Here is a 17,070-nt window from a genome sequence, read left to right on the forward strand (position 1 = left end):
AGCTGAATATCTTTTCCAAGACCTGCATTGCTAACTTACAAAGTACTACTCTGCGGCACATTTCTTAAGGAAATCCCAAGGCTTTAGCCTAAATTGGGATTTAAAAAGAACATTTGTATGTAGTCACCAGGAGCTGAGCTCAGCTTGAAGGAATTTTTAGTGACCAATAGTTTAGCCATTTAGCTAAATTATATGACACGGTGTGACAGTGTAAGTACACTCTGAATTATTTTGTCCTTACTGTTGCTTTCTTCTTTTCTTTTTCTTTTTTTTTAATTTGCATTTATATCCCGCCCTTCTCCGAAGACTCAGGGCGGCTTACACTGTGTTAAGCAATAGTCTTCATCCATTTGTATATTATATGCAAAGTCAACTTATTGCCCCCAACAATCTGGGTCCTCATTTTACCTACCTTATAAAGGATGGAAGGCTGAGTCAACCTTGGGCCTGGTGGGACTTGAACTTGCAGTAATTGCAAGTAGCTGTGTTAATAACAGACTATCTTAGTCTGTTGAGCCACCAGAGGCCCATATTTTTCCTCTCCAACTCATGCATGTTAAAAAAAACCAGGAACTGTTGAACTTCAGAATTTGCTTTCAAAAAATATCCCTTATGGTGGCAATTTAACAGTTATTATGTTTCCTGTTATTCCCTGTTTATATTATATTTATGTTTTGACTTCTCTGTAAGAGCTCAGGGTCATATATTTGATTTCCACTCTTATTTATCTTCACCAAAAAAATGACCTTCTGAATAAGAACAGGCCAAGTTATTATGACTAGTGAATTTCCTGTCTGAATAGGAGTTTGATTCTCGATTCTAGTCCAACATTCTATCTGCTACGAACAAAAGCACTCAAATACTAAATATGCTTTAACTTGCTAAATTCTTACTAAGTGCCGCTAGAAAATCCCTAGGCAGCTTAATGCCCCTGAGATTTTTTTAGTCTTCAAATCCAATTGATCACAAGTATCCTGGTCATTGGCAAGGAGTAAAGGTGAATATTTGGAACTCAGGATTGAGATAAAGGGTCCTTGGTGCTACCTGAACTTGGTTGTTTTCTTGCAGGTATTTCATTACCAAACTAGGTAACATAATCAGAAGTAGCTGATTACCTTGTTTGAGTAATGAAGAGTCTGCAAGAAAATAGCCCTCTTTAGAAATACAAACTCTAGAATGGGTGGTAAACCTATACCAGAATAGGGGCCTCTGGTGGCTCAGCAGACTAAGTCTGTCTGTTATTAACACATCTGCTTGCAATTACTGCAAGTTCAAGTCCCACCAGGCCCAAGATTGACTCAGCCTTCCATCCTTTATAAGGTAGGTAAAATGAGGACCCAGGTTGTTGGGGGCAATAAAAAGTTGACTTTGTATATAATATACAAATGGATGAAGACTATTGCTTAACACAGTGTAAGCCGCCCTGAGAAGGGCGGGATATAAATTCAATTTTTTTTAAAAAATGCAAAAGAGAGATACAGAGCAAGTGGATTTCTGAAATGGATGGTATAAAAAACATTGTAATAATTACAAAATAAATGTAATAAAGTAGATATACTCTAAGATTAGGTTCACACACTGAGGTTAAATTTTAGCTTGCTTAACCATAATTAAATCACATGGCCTGGTTCATATCAATCAAGGAGAGAAGAACTAAAAGAAATTTCCTGACAATTAGAATACAGGGGAACAACTTGCCTCCAGGAGTTGTGAATTCTCCAACACTGGAAGTTTTTAAGAAGAGATTGGACAACCATTTGTCTGAAGTGGTATAGGGTTTCCTGCCTGAGCAGGGGGTTAGATTAGAAGACCTCCAAAGTCCCTTCCAATTCTGTTATTCTATTCTATTCTATTCTGTTTGGTTCTGTTCTGTTCTGTTCTGTTCTGTTCTGTTCTGTTCTATTCTATTCTGAAACTTAATGTGTGACAAATATTCATATGACAGACAATAAGGGAATTTCTCAGTAAAACATGTCTCATTAGCAGAACTGCAAAAAGACATTCACAACATTTTGTAAAATTATGTATTTCTCATCTTTGGGTAGGAAGGATTCAAAGCATTTTTCATTCTACTTTTTTAAAACCTGAATCATGGGAAGAATTCTTATAGATTGATAAGAATTCCCCAGCTGGATATATTGAAGGTGCCAAGGTGGTTGGTACCTTATCACCATTTTTTTCCTTTTTTTTACTGGGAACCAATGAGGCCTGCCTCTTAGGTTTAAACTAGTTTCCCAATCAATTTGTAACATATGGTTTACTAGCTCCATGGGCTTTCATTCACACAAACTTTGAACATGTTAACAAAAGCTGTTCTTTTCTTATGTGTAATTTGAACACAGATGCAGTTTGAAGGGGAAATAGCCACAAATTGTATGAAAATAATTTGGTGCTTGTGGATTTTGAATATAATTGTTATAATTACTATTATATAATTGTTATAATCACTACGAATCTTATCACAATAAAGTGAGTCACTCCTTTCATTATTATATTCCATGTAGTAACTCAGGAAGAAAAATCTGGGAGCCACAGGGTTCTAATCAATAGTTCTATGCGCCGCAATATACTAGGAATAAATCCAATTAAGTGTAGGAGATTTTTTTTCCCCTTATTTAATTATGCATAGAATTGCAGACGTATTTTCTTGGCAGTAATAGGATGCACATATTGAACCTAGAATTACTTTAACCTGGGAAAGCTATTCATTAAACTATTTGAGAAAAGAATGAGTTAGCATTTAAAAGGGTGAAGTTTTCTTTCATTTCTTTTCCCCTTCCAGTTAGAATCTGGGTCACAGTCTGATCAAAAGCAGGGTACAAATCAGTTATTTCCAGCTACCTTCTGATAACCAGGTGATTTATTTAGCTAGCTATATAAAGTAGGCCAACCAGGCTTGCTAAAGGCAAAATGCACCTCTTTTGAGATTTCCTAATTGAATATGTTGACCCTGCTGGTATTCAGCCCTTCTGGATAGCACAAACTGTCTGCCTTTTATTTAACTGTCCACCTTGCCAAGATCTGAAGATTTTCATCTCCAGTTCAGTTCCATTCATTTTGGTTTCAAAGGTCTGTTGAGCCATTAGCCACTGCTGGATTTTGAACCTCTTTCCTTTCATAAAATCTTTGCCTTCTCCAATTGAGATGTATTGAACTGCAGTTTCCATCATCCCCAGCTAGCATGGTTGGCAATATGCCTGTGGAAGGTATGGTGCATTGTAGTGCAACTGGTGTTAGGGAAAGTCCTTTTTTTCTCGTGTTTCTTCTCTTGAAATTCAGTCTGTTAATTTTGCTGTTAACTTTGCTGGCCAACATGATAATCTTTGTCAATTCTGGTCATTGTCATCCCGTTTTAAAGATCTGATGGTTCTACCTTCCAATTTTGATAAAAGCTTAAAAGGGATCCTGAAAGAAGTAAGAAAACTTTTAGTTAAGGCAAGGAACATTTGTTAAGATCATCAAGGAAGGATTCCACAATAAAAGGTGGAAGCAAATGTGGAGGCCCCTGCTAAAGTGCTAAATATAAGTACTTCTCAAAAAAGCAAACAATTTCAGTAAGGTCAGAGTGATGACATTACCACCACTTGAAAACATAGCTTGAAGCTAAAGTCTTAGGTATTAAGCAGATGTTGATTAAAAGGTTACTATGAGATTTCTGTAGCCACAGAAGAGTTGATTATGATCTCCTGCATTTCTCGGGATTCTCTTCCTGTATTTTTATGTTGCTGTGGTAGAAGATAACATTCAGCTAAATAGTTTACAAACTGATTTCTCCCAGGAGACAGAAAAGTTGAACATAAGCTTTCTTGGCAGAAAGTCTCATATTTATTTTTATTGCATTTTTTCTCTTTATATATCTCTATTACATATTTAACAATCTATGACAATCATACAACTAGAACCAATATTCAGTACATTATATACATTCTATTTCTAAACATTCTATACCTTTATGTACATTTCCATTCCTTATTTCTATTATCTATCCATTCATACCATTTCTCCCATACTGCATAATATTCCGAATTATTCTTTCCCTTTAATTCTAATGTGAGTTTATCCATTTCCGCGCAATCAAATATTTTTTGAATAACTAATGCCTCTGGCTGTATACTATCTTTCTTCCAATACTGCACAAAAGCAATCCTTGCCACTGTTAATATATGTAACATCAAATATTTTATCTTTTTATTATATTTCACCCTAAATATTCCCAGAAGAAACAATTCCAGTTTAAGTTCTGTTTGACACTTAGTTAAATCCTGCAGCCATTTCTGTATCTTTGTCCAATATTTTTTCGCTTCGGGGCATGACCACCATGAGTGAAAGAAGGTACCTTGTCCCTGTTTAGATTTCCAATATTTTGGATTTAAATTTGGATACATCTTGGCCAGCCTTGCTGGCACTAAATGCCAATGATAAAACATCTTATATTGGTTTTCTTTATAGGCCACAGATTTAGTTATTGTATAATTTTTATTCCAGATTTTTTCCCAGTCTTCTAATTCTATATTGTGTCCTACATTTTTAGCCCAGGCAATCATGGGTTCTTTTACCACTTCCTCCACCCTATCAAAATTTAGTAAATAATTATATATTTTGGTTATTAGTTTTCCCTCTGGACCTATCAACAGTTTATATATAAAGTCTCATATTTAATTCCCGTCAGCCATACTTAACATGTATTTGCTTTTTTAAGAGTTATGTTTTAACTCTATATATTAACCCTTTTTAATTTTTTTGTTGCCTAAATCAAATGAAAAGATTGTCCCTACAGTGAGCTTCCATTCATATTCACAAACGGTCCATATTGGCAATTAATCTCATTTTGATATCTATTTCTGTTGTGTTTGAGGTCCATACAATCGACAGGTGGAAGAAGTGTGAACAGTTCTTTGTACTCAGTATGCAGCTCTTTCAAGAACATCGACTTTCTCCTTTTCCCAGTCTGTCCTCTGCTATCTTCTCACGCTGTTTAATGTCAGAGCCAAGATAGACACAACTGGGTAAGGAGAACAAATGGCTTGATTTCATTTAATGCAACTTCATACATTTCAGTGACAATCAAAGCCCTTTTAAATCCAATAAATTTCCACTTATAACAATGGAACGGTCTATCCTTTTCATGCAGAATTGAATGAACGTGTGTTGTATAGCTGTGTATGCATCTAAAAGTTGTTGTTTGGGACCACAACAGCTTGTCTTTTTACATCCCATGCTTGAGAGGCTCTGTTTCTCAATGCTGTTTTTCTCAAGCTTAGAGAAGATGGGATACATAGTGATACCAAAGCACACTCCTAAAAGGTTTTCTGTGGATTGGATGTCTGGAAGAATTACCAAATGGAATTCAGGAAATTGAAGTCCAATTGAAGTCTTAAAGATGCCAAGGTTGAGAAACACTGATTTAAAGCAACCCAGAGTGACTTAGACTGCTTTTTGCACCAAGCACCATATGCCAAAATTTTCAGTCCAGGGAGAAGCAAGGGTTGGAGTAGATTAATAATGAAAAGTAGAGCCTCTCTTTCTGACATAGATGCTCACTTAGAAGAAGTCACTTTGTGGTGGATGAGTGGATTGTTGGATTCCATCAAGAAATAAAAAGTGGGGAGAGAGTGGGCATTTCAAGGCCTTTGACCTCCTCGTCCATTTCTGAAATATGAAAATAAAATAGTCTTTTTGCAATCTTCTTATTCACTGCTTTCTAAGAGCTATATTCACAGAAAGATCTGCATCATTCATTCCGTCAAATCCAGATTTAGCATGCAGCTGCCACTTCTCTCAGTCTAGCTGTTGAGACAGTATTCTTGAATGACTAACGGTATTGGCATTGTGTGTGTGTATGTGCTTGTATCTGTGTGTGTCTCTGTCTGTCTGTCTGTGTGTTTTGTGTGTGTTTATTGAGGTACTAGAGCAGTGTTTTTCAACCTTGATAATTTTAAGGTCTGTGGACTTCAACTCCCAGAATTTCTTCTTCAATTCTGGGAGTTGACATCTACGGTTCTTAAAGTTGTCAGTGCTGAGAAAAATGTATAGTAGAGTCTATTGGTTGAGCCAAACCCAGATTCCAGAAGTCCTGTTGTCCTCGGACTGTTTCATTTCAAAAGAAACCTTCTAAGAGCCAGGATTTACAGTACTTTCTCTGTCTAAGACTTCATCTTTCCCACTCTCATTCTCAGTGGTTAAGTATGTATTGCTGTGTAAAACTGATGAGATAGGGAAGGCTCCCAACAAAAGGGATTTGATCAAAAGTAGGTAACTATGGCTGGAACTTAAGGTGAAAAAAGTATGGTTATTCTATAAATCCTATACTATAACACATAAAAGCTAGTTGAATCATCAGGATTTCTTTTTACCATTCTCTTGCCTCAGTGTAAATAAAGATAAGGAATCTCTGGGAGGCACTTTATTTTGTACTATGTATTTTAGTACATTAAGATTTATCCAGGGTGTAGAGATAAGCTACTTTACAGCAGCATACAGCCCTGAATAGGAAAAGACTGCAGAACAGTGTGTGGAAAGACACAATATATGCAACATAGTTCAAACTGGCTGATAAAGTAAGATTTAAAGAGTGGAACTGAGAAACAGGTCAATTCATTAAAAACTGGAATTTATTCCTAGGCTCTAACGGGTAGTGTTATCTGGAGCAAGTTTGATTTTGTGACTCTTGAGAAAATGGATAAGGTCTTCCAGTCGGTGATCTGAGCCATTTCTCTATTAAGTGCAGGTCTTTCTTGCATGATTAAAGCCATCCAGAAAGTGTCCTACATTGAATCCATACCAGTGGTGGGATTCAAATTTTTTTTTACTAGTGGTTCTATGGGCATGGCTTAGTGGGCATGGCATGGTTTGGTGGCCGTGGTTTGGTAGGCATGGCAGGGGAAAGATACTGTAAAATCTCCATTCGCAGCCCACTCCAGGGGAAGGATACTGTAAAATCTCCATTCCAGAGGTGGGTTTCAGCAGGTTCTGAACAGTTCTGGAGAACCGGTAGTGGAAATTCTGAGTAGTTTGAAGAACCAATATTAAAAATTCTGTCTGGCCCCACCCCATCTATTCTCTGCCTCCTGAGTCCCAGCTGATCAGGAGGAAATAGGGATTTTGCAGTAACCTTCCCCTGGAGTGGGCAGGGAATGGAGATTTTACAGTATCCTTCCCCTGCCACGCCCACCAAGCCACACCCACAGAACTGGTAGTAAAAAAAATTGAAACCCACCATTGCTCCATTCCCTCCCCACTCCAGGGGAAGATTACTGCAAAATCCCCATTTCCTCCCAATCAGCTGGGACTCGGGAGAAAGAGAATAGATGGGGGTGGGGCCAGTCAGAACCATTTACCGGTTCTCCAAACTACTCAAAATTTCCGCTACCGGTTCTCCAGAACTGGTCAGAACCTGCTGAAACCCACCTCTGATCCATACAGTATATTTACTTCTTGGTGTGAAGGATGGTGCTCTCAGTCTTAACTTACCCCTAGTTAGTACTAATCTACTCAACCTAACCATCCTGGATAATTTCTGTCCAGTACCCAACCTCGTCTTTCTAGAGAAGGTACTGGAGGGTATGGTTGATCTTCCTTGGAAGAAACCAAATATCAATATCATTTCAGGGTTCATTTTGGAGACAGCATTGGTTTATTTATTAAATTTGTATGTACCCACCTCCCTACCAAGTTACTCTGGGCATCTTAAAATACCATAAATAACATTAAAATAATTGCACGAGTAAAGCATTAAAAATTAACAGAATAAAAGAATAACAGGGTTGGGAGGGATCTTCAAGATCTTCTAGTCCAACCCTCCTTGTTCAAGCAGGAGATCCTATACCATTTCAGGCTGTCCAGACTCTTCTCAAAAGCCTCCAGTTGTGGGTGATGGAGCACCCACAACTTCTGGAGGCAAGCTGTTCCACTGGTTAATTGTTCTCCCTGTTAGGAAAATCAAATGTTATCTGACTTTTTTTGTTTATAAACAGATGTTATTTTAAGAAAATCACCAGATGTTAAGAGTTAAAACATTAAAATGGTTGCATTAATTAGTGACCTGTGGCAGAGCTGAGATTAAGTGGTCCTGATGTTCTTTGATCTCTCTGCCAGTTTTAATATTTTTGATCACAGCAGCCTTTTGGACCAGCTTCAGGGGTTGGGAATGGAAGGTCCCATTTCTGTGGAAATTATTATCCTCCTTTCCCTGAGGCCAGTTTTAATTGTGGTTGACAGGGAGAAATGTTACATCCAGAGTCCAACAGTGTGGAGCGCCACAGGCTTAAAACTCTTGTCTAACATCTATAGGAAACCACTGGGTGATGTCATCTATCAGCTTGGGGTCAAATCTCATCAGCGTACATTGAGTCTCCCGAGCACCACCAATCTGCACAAATGAAGAAGCAATCCATAATATTTAGACATCTCGCTTGTATCATTTCATCAGCCAGTAGTTGCAGCTCAGAAGATTCAAGTGACCCTAATTATTCTTACATTTCATCCCCAGGAAGCCTCATGTGCCTATGTGCTGATCGTCACAGCAATATATTGGGTATCCGAAGCAGTGCCCCTTGGAGCAGCAGCCCTTGTTCCTGCTTTCCTCTATCCACTCTTTGGTGTCATGAAGTCCAGTGAGGTCAGAACTATGTACTTTTCCTTCCTTCATTCCAGTGATAACATCAAGTATCCAATAATCACACTTGACTCTTGGACCACCATGTCATTTTCTTAGCAGTTGAAGCTTCCCATGCTTTCCTTTGGCATGTTTTTTTCAACTTCCTAGTTTGGTGTCGATCCCAGTAATTTCTCCCATTTAACTAGGAACCAGGTCTGACCCTGCTTAGCTTTTTGGAATCAGCAACAGTTGGCTAAGTTAATTCACCCCAGTAGATACATCTTTTCATGAAATTTATAGTTCATGATTGGTGGCCAGTTTTGAACTTTTAAAAATAACCAACTTACTACCTGCTGAGATACCCTCATTTCAATATCTTTTTTTAAAAAACACAAGCAATGTTTCTTAATGTTTGTTTGCTATTAAATGAAATAAAGAATGCTTTAACCAACATTGTTGGTTAAACAAACAATGTATAAATGTATAGAGTAGTGGTGTCAAACTCAAGGCCTGGGGGCAGAATACGGCCTGCGGGATGCTTAGATCTGGCCCGTGGGGTCACCCTGGAAACAGTGAAGGACCGGCCTGTGGTGCTTTTGCCAGTGAAAATGGAGCTCGTGAGGGCCACATGCACCCCCCCCCCCCCCGAGCTCCGTTTTCACTGTCAGAGGGTTGCAAAAGACCGTCCCAGCCAAAAACGGAGTTCCGGATCCCGTTTTCACTGGCAGAGCACTTGGGCCACCACAGGCACCACTGACACAGGTGATGTTGAGTTGGCCATGTCTACTCTGGGCACTCCCACCCCGGGCCCCTAAGGTCAAACATGTGGCCTGCAATGAAATCAAGTTTGACAACCCTGGTATAGAGGCAAGCTCTTTTTCCTTTTTCCTTTTTATTCTGTTAGGTTTTAGAACCTGCAGCTATCTAACTTAATAGAGGACTCACTGAGACCTAGCACCATTTGTGAAAACTGAGCTACCTTTAAAGTGGGAATTATTTCAGCCATCATAACATTGGATAACATCATGCAGATTTCATTTTTAAAAAACAAATCGTCTCTGCCTATATGGCAAGTTCATTGCACAATTAAGAACTAACTCATTTTTAACACTCCTAAACATGAACATTGAAGAATCTCAAAGCAGTGACATGCCCATGTGAATCTGTGTGGCAAATATGTCCTTCTTTGTCCATGAATACTTGCAGAGTGGAAAAAGATTCAACTGATAAACACTGGACTTCCTGCAATGCGAGATGAATGTGAAATCCATGTCAGTCATACCTTGTTCATTCCCCCTTGATCATCATTACCTGATGAACTTGCATCATCGAGTCTCATTCTCAAGTGTAATTATTGGCACTTATATAGTTCAAGGTAGCATCTTGTTGATACAAAGAGAGACGGAATAATGAGTAATTGGAGAGCTTTGCCTTCTATCTCTCCAAAGATATCGCAATATTAGATATTGAATTGGAATGCCACATGCTGTTTTAGGAATGCAGCATTTCTAAGTCATACATTTCACTGAATTACATAGGGGCTGCCTAGTTCATATTTAACAGAATAACAGAGTTGGAAGAGACCTTGGAGGTCTTCTAGCCCAACCCCCTACTCAAACAGCAAGCCCTATACTATTTCAGACCTAGGGCATTTTATGAGGAAAGCTTACAATCTAAAATATGCAACCCAAAGGGAAAAACAAATTTAGGCATCTTATTTTTAAAGTAAAATCGTGGTTAAATATCTGTGGAGTTTTTCAATCATCCAAATGTGCTTTTTTTATTTCAAAAGGCAACTGGCCTTATTTTTGTTTGTTTGTTTGTTTGTTGAGGAAGAAGAAGAAAATGTTTTGCTTTTCATGCAAGAAACTTCATTTGGGGGTGGGGGAACATATGGAAGGATAGGTTCTGATAAGATGGGCGGGATCGAAGGATTGTATTTCTTTGCAGCCATTTGGTCGTTAGCACTCTCTCTGAGAGCTGTTGAGGCCACTTGAGGGTTTATTTGTGCCCTCAGGGCAGGGGTGGTGTTCACTTACCTTCACTACAGGTTTGCAAATGTGTGTACATGCGCAGAGCATCAAAAACGGAACGTGATGATGTCCAGGCAGGTGGGCAGAGCCTCCCACAGCCACTGCTACCGGTTCACCTGAACTGGGTAGAACCGGCTAAATACCATCAGTGCCTCAGGGGCACATGAATTAGGTTGCAATTGGTTATGCTATCTTCTAGGGCGTGCTGCAAAAGCTGTGTTGTAAATTAGAGATAAGTGGTGTCTTATTCTTGGATGAGAAACAAAATGTTTTCTTCTTCCTCAAAGGAAAAAAAAACAGCAACATTCCAGTTGTCTTTTGAAGAAAGAAAGCACCTTTAAAATGTGGTTCTTATACCCTGACCAGCTGGATACTATTGAACAAGGAGAAAGAGAAAATACTGTTGAGAAACCAGCTTGACAATTGATAGCAGTGTGACAGAATAACATGTCTTTCAAATTCCCTCAATATAGATGAATTTGAATGGCTGCAGTAGAGAGAGTTCACCCATTTATTTTATTTATTTATTTATTTATTTATTGAATTTTTATACCGCCCTTCTCCCGAAGGACTCAGGGCGGTGTACAGCCGGAGATAAAATACAAAATATGTACAATTAAAACAAATTAAAACATATCAAAATTACAAAAACGGCTAATAATTAAAATTAAATTTAAAATATTTAAGAATATTAATAAAACCCCAATTTAAAATCAAACTATTATGCCAGTCCCGCTTGAATAAATAAGTATGTTTTTAGCTCACGACGGAAGGTCCGAAGATCAGGCACTTGACGTAGGCCAGGGGGGAGTTCATTCCAGAGCGTCGATGCTCCCACAGAGAAGGCCCTACCCCTGGGGGCCGCCAGCCGACACTGTTTGGCGGACGGCACCCTGAGGAGACCCTCTCTATGAGAGCGTACGGGTCGGTGGGAGGCATAGGGTAGCAGCAGGCGGTCTCGCAAGTACCCGGGTCCTAAGCCATGGAGCGCTTTAAAGGTAGTAACCAAAATCTTGAAGCGCACCCGAAAGACCACAGGAAGCCAGTGCAGACTACGGAGCAGTGGTGTTACGTGGGAGCCACGAGCGGCTCCCATTACTACTTGCGCAGCCGCATTCTGGACTAACTGCAGCCTCCGGGTGCACCTCAAAGGCAGCCCCATGTAGAGAGCATTGCAGTAATCAACCAAGACGTAACCAGAGCGTGAGTGACTGTGCATAAGGCATCCCGGTCAAGGAAGGGACGCAACTGGCGGACCAAGCGAATTTGGTAAAAGGCCCTCCTGGAGACGGCCGCCAGATGTTCATCAAAGGACAGCCATCCATCCAGGAGGACGCCCAAGTTGCGAACCACCTCCTTTGGGGCCACTAACTCGCCCCCAACAGTCAGCTGCGGATGCAGCTGACTGTACCGGGGTGCCGGCATCCACAGCCACTCCGTCTTGGAGGGATTGAGCTTGAGTCTGTTTCTCCCCATCCAGACCCGTACAGCTTCCAGGCACCGGGACCACCATTACCAGCAATGGTGTACGAAATACTGCCTTATGACACCTCCAATGTGGCTTCTCATATTTCTTGGAATGAAATGCAGGCGTTGCTTTAGGGAGTAGGGAAATCATCTAAAGTGATATAGGAACTGTCACATTATAGTACTGCAGCTCCTCATGTCACTGCTGGTGAAATATAAATTAGCCTTTAGCTTGAGTATATATTTATCTTTGTGCTCACTCTTCCCCAAACAAATTAGTAACACTAGGATATCCCTGGTTTAGAGGAGCAGAGTTAAGTTACTCTGGCACATTTATTTATGCAATTATTTATAGGCTGCCCACTTTAACAAAGGACTCCAGGCAGTTTATAATCAAGGCCAGGTAAAAACAACAGTCTCCTTAACCTCATCGAGCTAACCCTGCAGCCTGCAAAACAAATCTTCAGATCTTTTCAAAGTGCTTTCTAAATCTTCTTAGAAACCATACCGTACTTTTTCTCCCCGTAGGGCAAAACCGGCTGACAGACACTTCCACATGGGGTCTTTGGCTTTTAAGAATATGCGCCTTTGTTTCAGCCGCCCTGCAAGAGGGTGAAAGGGATAAAATGAAATAAGCAAGGTTTTGTGTGGTTGAGGGATTCTTTTCGATTCTTAAATTGAATTCTTCCACTTTAAAAAAAAAATCTGCATGGATTACTGTGAAGTGCAGGGCAAGAGCTAGGATTTAGGGAAAGGAAAAAAGATTAATGGAAATAACCCACCCCCCCAAAAAAAAAAGTTTAACCAAGATAGTTGCATGGCACTTTGCAAACATCCATTGGGGATTATTTAGCAAATAAGGAAACTTGCCTATTTATTTATCTATCTAAATATCTATGGAATCCTGGTAGAACCTCCAAGGCGAATGCAAGATAAAATAGAATAGAATAACAGAGTTGGAAGGGACCTTGGAGGTCTTCTAGTCCAACCCCCTGCTTAGGCAGGAAACTCTACACCACTTCAGACAAATGGTTATCCAACATCTTCTTAAAAACTTCCAGTGTTTGAGCATTCACAACTTCTGGAGGCAAGTTGTTCCACTGATTAGTTATTCTGTCAGGAAATATCTCCTTAGATCTAAGTTGCTTCTCTCCTTGATTAGTTTCCACCCATTGCTTCTTGTTCTACCCTCAGGTGCTTTGGAGAATAGTTTGACTCCCTCTTCTTTGTGGCAACCCCTGAGATACTGGAACACTGCTATCATGTCTCCTCCCCTAGTCCTTCTTTTCATTAAACTAGGCATACCCAGTTCCTGCAACCGTTCTTCATATGTTTTAGCCTCCAGTCCCAATAAAACATTAAAAAATGCTAAAATTAGATATCTGATTTAATGCATCAAAATATGGAAATTAAATAGATTCAATTTCTAGGTGACTGTAAATAATATGTACCTCATCTGCTTTGTCTACCCACTGACTTCAATCGTCCATAGGTAGCTGCTGAGTATGTCAAGAACACCACCTTGCTTCTCATTGGGGTTATCTGTGTGGCAGCTTCTGTTGAAAAGTGGAATTTGCACAAACGGATTGCCTTGCGCATGGTTATGATGGCTGGAGCAAAACCAGGCATGTGAGTAAATCAGCTTTCTCTGATGAGGGTGTTCTGACCTAGACCTCCCAAGGTAATGAAGCAGACTCTTCGTCCCAATAAAACCTCTTTTGTTTAGATTAAAGGGAATTCCTTTCCAGCAAAGTCCCGGCAAACAGTCTTTCATGAGATTTCAGAACTACAGACCTTTATCAAGCTTGGAGAGTGGGCAGGCCGATATCTTCCAAATGCCTGTAGCAGCAACTACTTGACAAGAAGTCAAGAACAGATCTTTACCCTAATGAATTGAACTAATTTTCTCCCGCAAACTCCCCTCCCCTTCCCTCCCCTTCGCTCCTCTTTATTCCCTATGGGAGGGGCCATTACTGTCCACCTGTGCCTTTACTCCTGAGTCGGCCCTTGTTCTTTAGCTGTTCCCTTCTCCTGGCAGCTCTGCACATGTACACATCGGGAACAGGCTCCAGCTATTCTTCTGCCCCACTGATATCTGACTCCGAAGGCAGCTGATAACTGTCAGATGGCCCTGGCCGCATCTCTGCCTCTGACGCAGAGTATTCATCAGAGCCTTCCGCATAATCCAGGACTGGCCCGTGTTCCTCCCCAACCTCCTCACTGTCTGAGTCTGCCACCAGCTCCACTGTCTGGCTGCTGGCGGGTGAAAACAGACGGTCTTTAGCCAGTCAGTGGTCTGCAACAAGAGAATAACCAACTGATAAAGTGCGCAATAAACATTTGATAAGTGCATAATAAAGACATTTTAAAGATACAGGTAGTTCTCAATTTAGGATCACAATTGAGCTCAAAATTTCTCTTTGTTAAGATGTTTGTTAAGTGAATATTGCTCCATTTTATGAACTGTCTTGGCACAGTTGTTCAATGAATCACTGCTAGTTGTTAAGTTAGTAACATGGTTGTTAGGTGAATCTGATTTCCCCATTGCTTGTTAGAAGATCTCAAAAGGTGATCACATGACCCTGGGACACTGCAATCGTCATAGCTATGAGTCAGTTGCCAAGCATCTGAGTTTTGATCGGGAACTCAGATTTTGAAAAAGATCATAAGTCACTTTTTTCAGTGCTGTTGTAACTTTGAGCGGTCACTAAATAAACTGTTGTAAGTCAAGGACTATCTGTATGAATAAGCACATTACAGTAAAATAAGTTTAGAAATCATTCTCATTTTATTTCTCTTCCTGCTTATTCTCTTAATGTCTGTTGCCTGTTTACTCTGATGCTTCTGTTTTAACTTTGCAGAGGCCAGCAAAGTTTGTTGATTTTATTGTCATTAATGTCCATATGAAAATTCCCTTCATCTTCAGCACATTATTTAGACAATACAAAGTTGAATCTCCATTGTGGCATCTTTTTGAATAGCAAGGAAGTAGAAAACATGATTTAACAAAAAAAAAAAAAAAGGTGAAATATAAAGATGTGGACTATTGAGTTTTTAACTGACTCCCAGTTGATTCTTCTTTCTTGAACTCTAGGCTGCTTCTTTGCTTTATGTGTTGCACCACTATCTTATCCATGTGGCTTTCCAACACATCCACCACAGCTATGGTGATGCCCATTGTAGAGGCAGTTCTTCAGGAGCTTGTGAAGTCTGAGGAAGATCATGAGATGAATGGCACTGCAGGAAGCACCATCCGGGAAGAGAAAGAGACAATAAGTATGTGATCATCCTTCATTGCTTTTTTAAATTCTTTTAGAGAGAGATGAGCATAGTCCACATTGCTACGGAAAATCATTCCTACTCATGCCCTCTGCCTTCACCTAAAAAACCTGAAAGGGAGTTGTCTTAGAATCATATGGCTAGAAAAGATTTTTTGGTCCAATCCACTGCTCAAGGCAGGAGCCTAGTCAAAAGGTTGTGCAGTCTATTCTCGAAAATCTCCAGTTATGAAGGGGGCTTAAATTTGATCTAGAGGCCTAGCAAACCAAACTCCAGAATGTGCAAAGACCTAGACTTGCATTCCAAGAAAGGCAAGCTCAGCGTCTCTTCGGCTTTCCAGCAGAAAACATGGTAAATTGGCCAGAGGAAATAATATAGTCAACCTACATGCCCAATTTTAATTCACAGCTGAATACATAAACAGGATTAAACTGGCTGGAAGAGGTTGTTTGGTTCAGTTCTGGCTCCCCAGGACCCAAATAAGAGGAAGCAAATCAGATAAATGAAGCATATCTGATGAGCAGCTGATTTCAGTTGTTTTACAAATTAGTAACAGATTGGAAGCAAACAAATCAATGCTTCACAATTACAAAGATCTTTCATGATCCTCCTTAATTATCATGGAAGACAAAGTTATTAATAGCTTATCAGTAGCTTTAATCAAGAGATGTGATGGCTCAGTGGCTAAGATGCTGAGCTTGTCGATCAAAAGGTCGGCAGTTCAGTGATTTGAATCCTTAATGCCATGTAACGGGGTGAGCTCCCGTTACTTGTCCCAGCTTCTGCCAACCTAGCAGTCCGAAAGCACGTAAAAAATGCAAGTAGAAAAATAGGGACCACCTTTGGTGGGAAGGTAACAGCGTTCCGTGCGCCTTTGGCATTTAGTCATGCCGGCCACATGACCATGGAGACATCTTTGGACAGGGCTGGCTCTTTGGCTTTGAAACGGAGATGAGCACCGCCTCCTAGAGTCAGGAACAACTAGCACATATGTGTGAGGGGAACCTTTACCTTTTAGCTTTAATCAACTTGTGGAGATCAGTGGACACATTTGGAATTTTGGAAGCGTATTAGAGGCCCTCTCTGAAAGTGATTTTCAACCATCCTTTTATTTTTTGAGAATATTTCTGTGGTCCATGTGGGGCCCAGAGGCTTTGTGGGCTAATTGAGCAATGCTTGAGACCAACCCTCATCCTGCCTCCTTTTCTTGTCTCTTTTATTTTAGGTCTCAGTGACAAACATGGTCAAGGCTCCCTGGAGCTCATTTTCATCAACGAGGAGTAAGAATGAAGCCTGTCCAGCTCTAATGGACATTTGAACCCTTTCAGGTCACAATGAGATAACATACCAGGAGCAGAAAATGAGATATTATATCAAGAGAGATTTAGAGATTGAACTGGTTTAAGAGAGGAAAGAATTAGATGTGTTGTTTTAATGTTTATCGAAGGAAGGAAGGAAGGAAGGAAGGAAGGAAGGAAGGAAGGAAGGAAGGAAGGAAGGAATTTTTCCCCAAGGGATAAGGATAAAATCAGGCATACTTTGTTACATTGCATATATTTGGTTTTCAATATTCAATTTAATATTCAGATACTCCTCCCCGCCCTCCAGTTTTCATTAGAATTATCACCAATGAAAAAGAATCAACTTGATAATTTCCCACCCCAAGGGAAATTATCCCTTCTTTCTTTGTCCCTG

The 17,070-nt window shown here is 40.0% G+C and overlaps 1 protein-coding gene across 1 annotated transcript in view; it reads left to right on the forward strand.

Moving 5' to 3' along the window:
- The first annotated feature begins 3,181 nt into the window (after positions 1–3,181).
- SLC13A4 (solute carrier family 13 member 4) overlaps positions 3,182–17,070 on the forward strand; it is a 39,628-nt gene continuing 25,739 nt past the window's right edge. Inside the window, exons 1-6 of the mRNA XM_058191683.1 lie at positions 3,182–3,206; positions 3,359–3,414; positions 8,489–8,617; positions 13,589–13,725; positions 15,191–15,372; positions 16,601–16,655. Of these exons, the coding sequence (XP_058047666.1) occupies positions 3,182–3,206; positions 3,359–3,414; positions 8,489–8,617; positions 13,589–13,725; positions 15,191–15,372; positions 16,601–16,655 (584 nt within the window). The remainder of the gene's footprint in view (positions 3,207–3,358; positions 3,415–8,488; positions 8,618–13,588; positions 13,726–15,190; positions 15,373–16,600; positions 16,656–17,070) is intronic.

The sequence above is a fragment of the Ahaetulla prasina genome, chromosome 7, assembly GCF_028640845.1.
Source record: "Ahaetulla prasina isolate Xishuangbanna chromosome 7, ASM2864084v1, whole genome shotgun sequence".
NCBI lineage: Eukaryota > Metazoa > Chordata > Lepidosauria > Squamata > Colubridae > Ahaetulla > Ahaetulla prasina.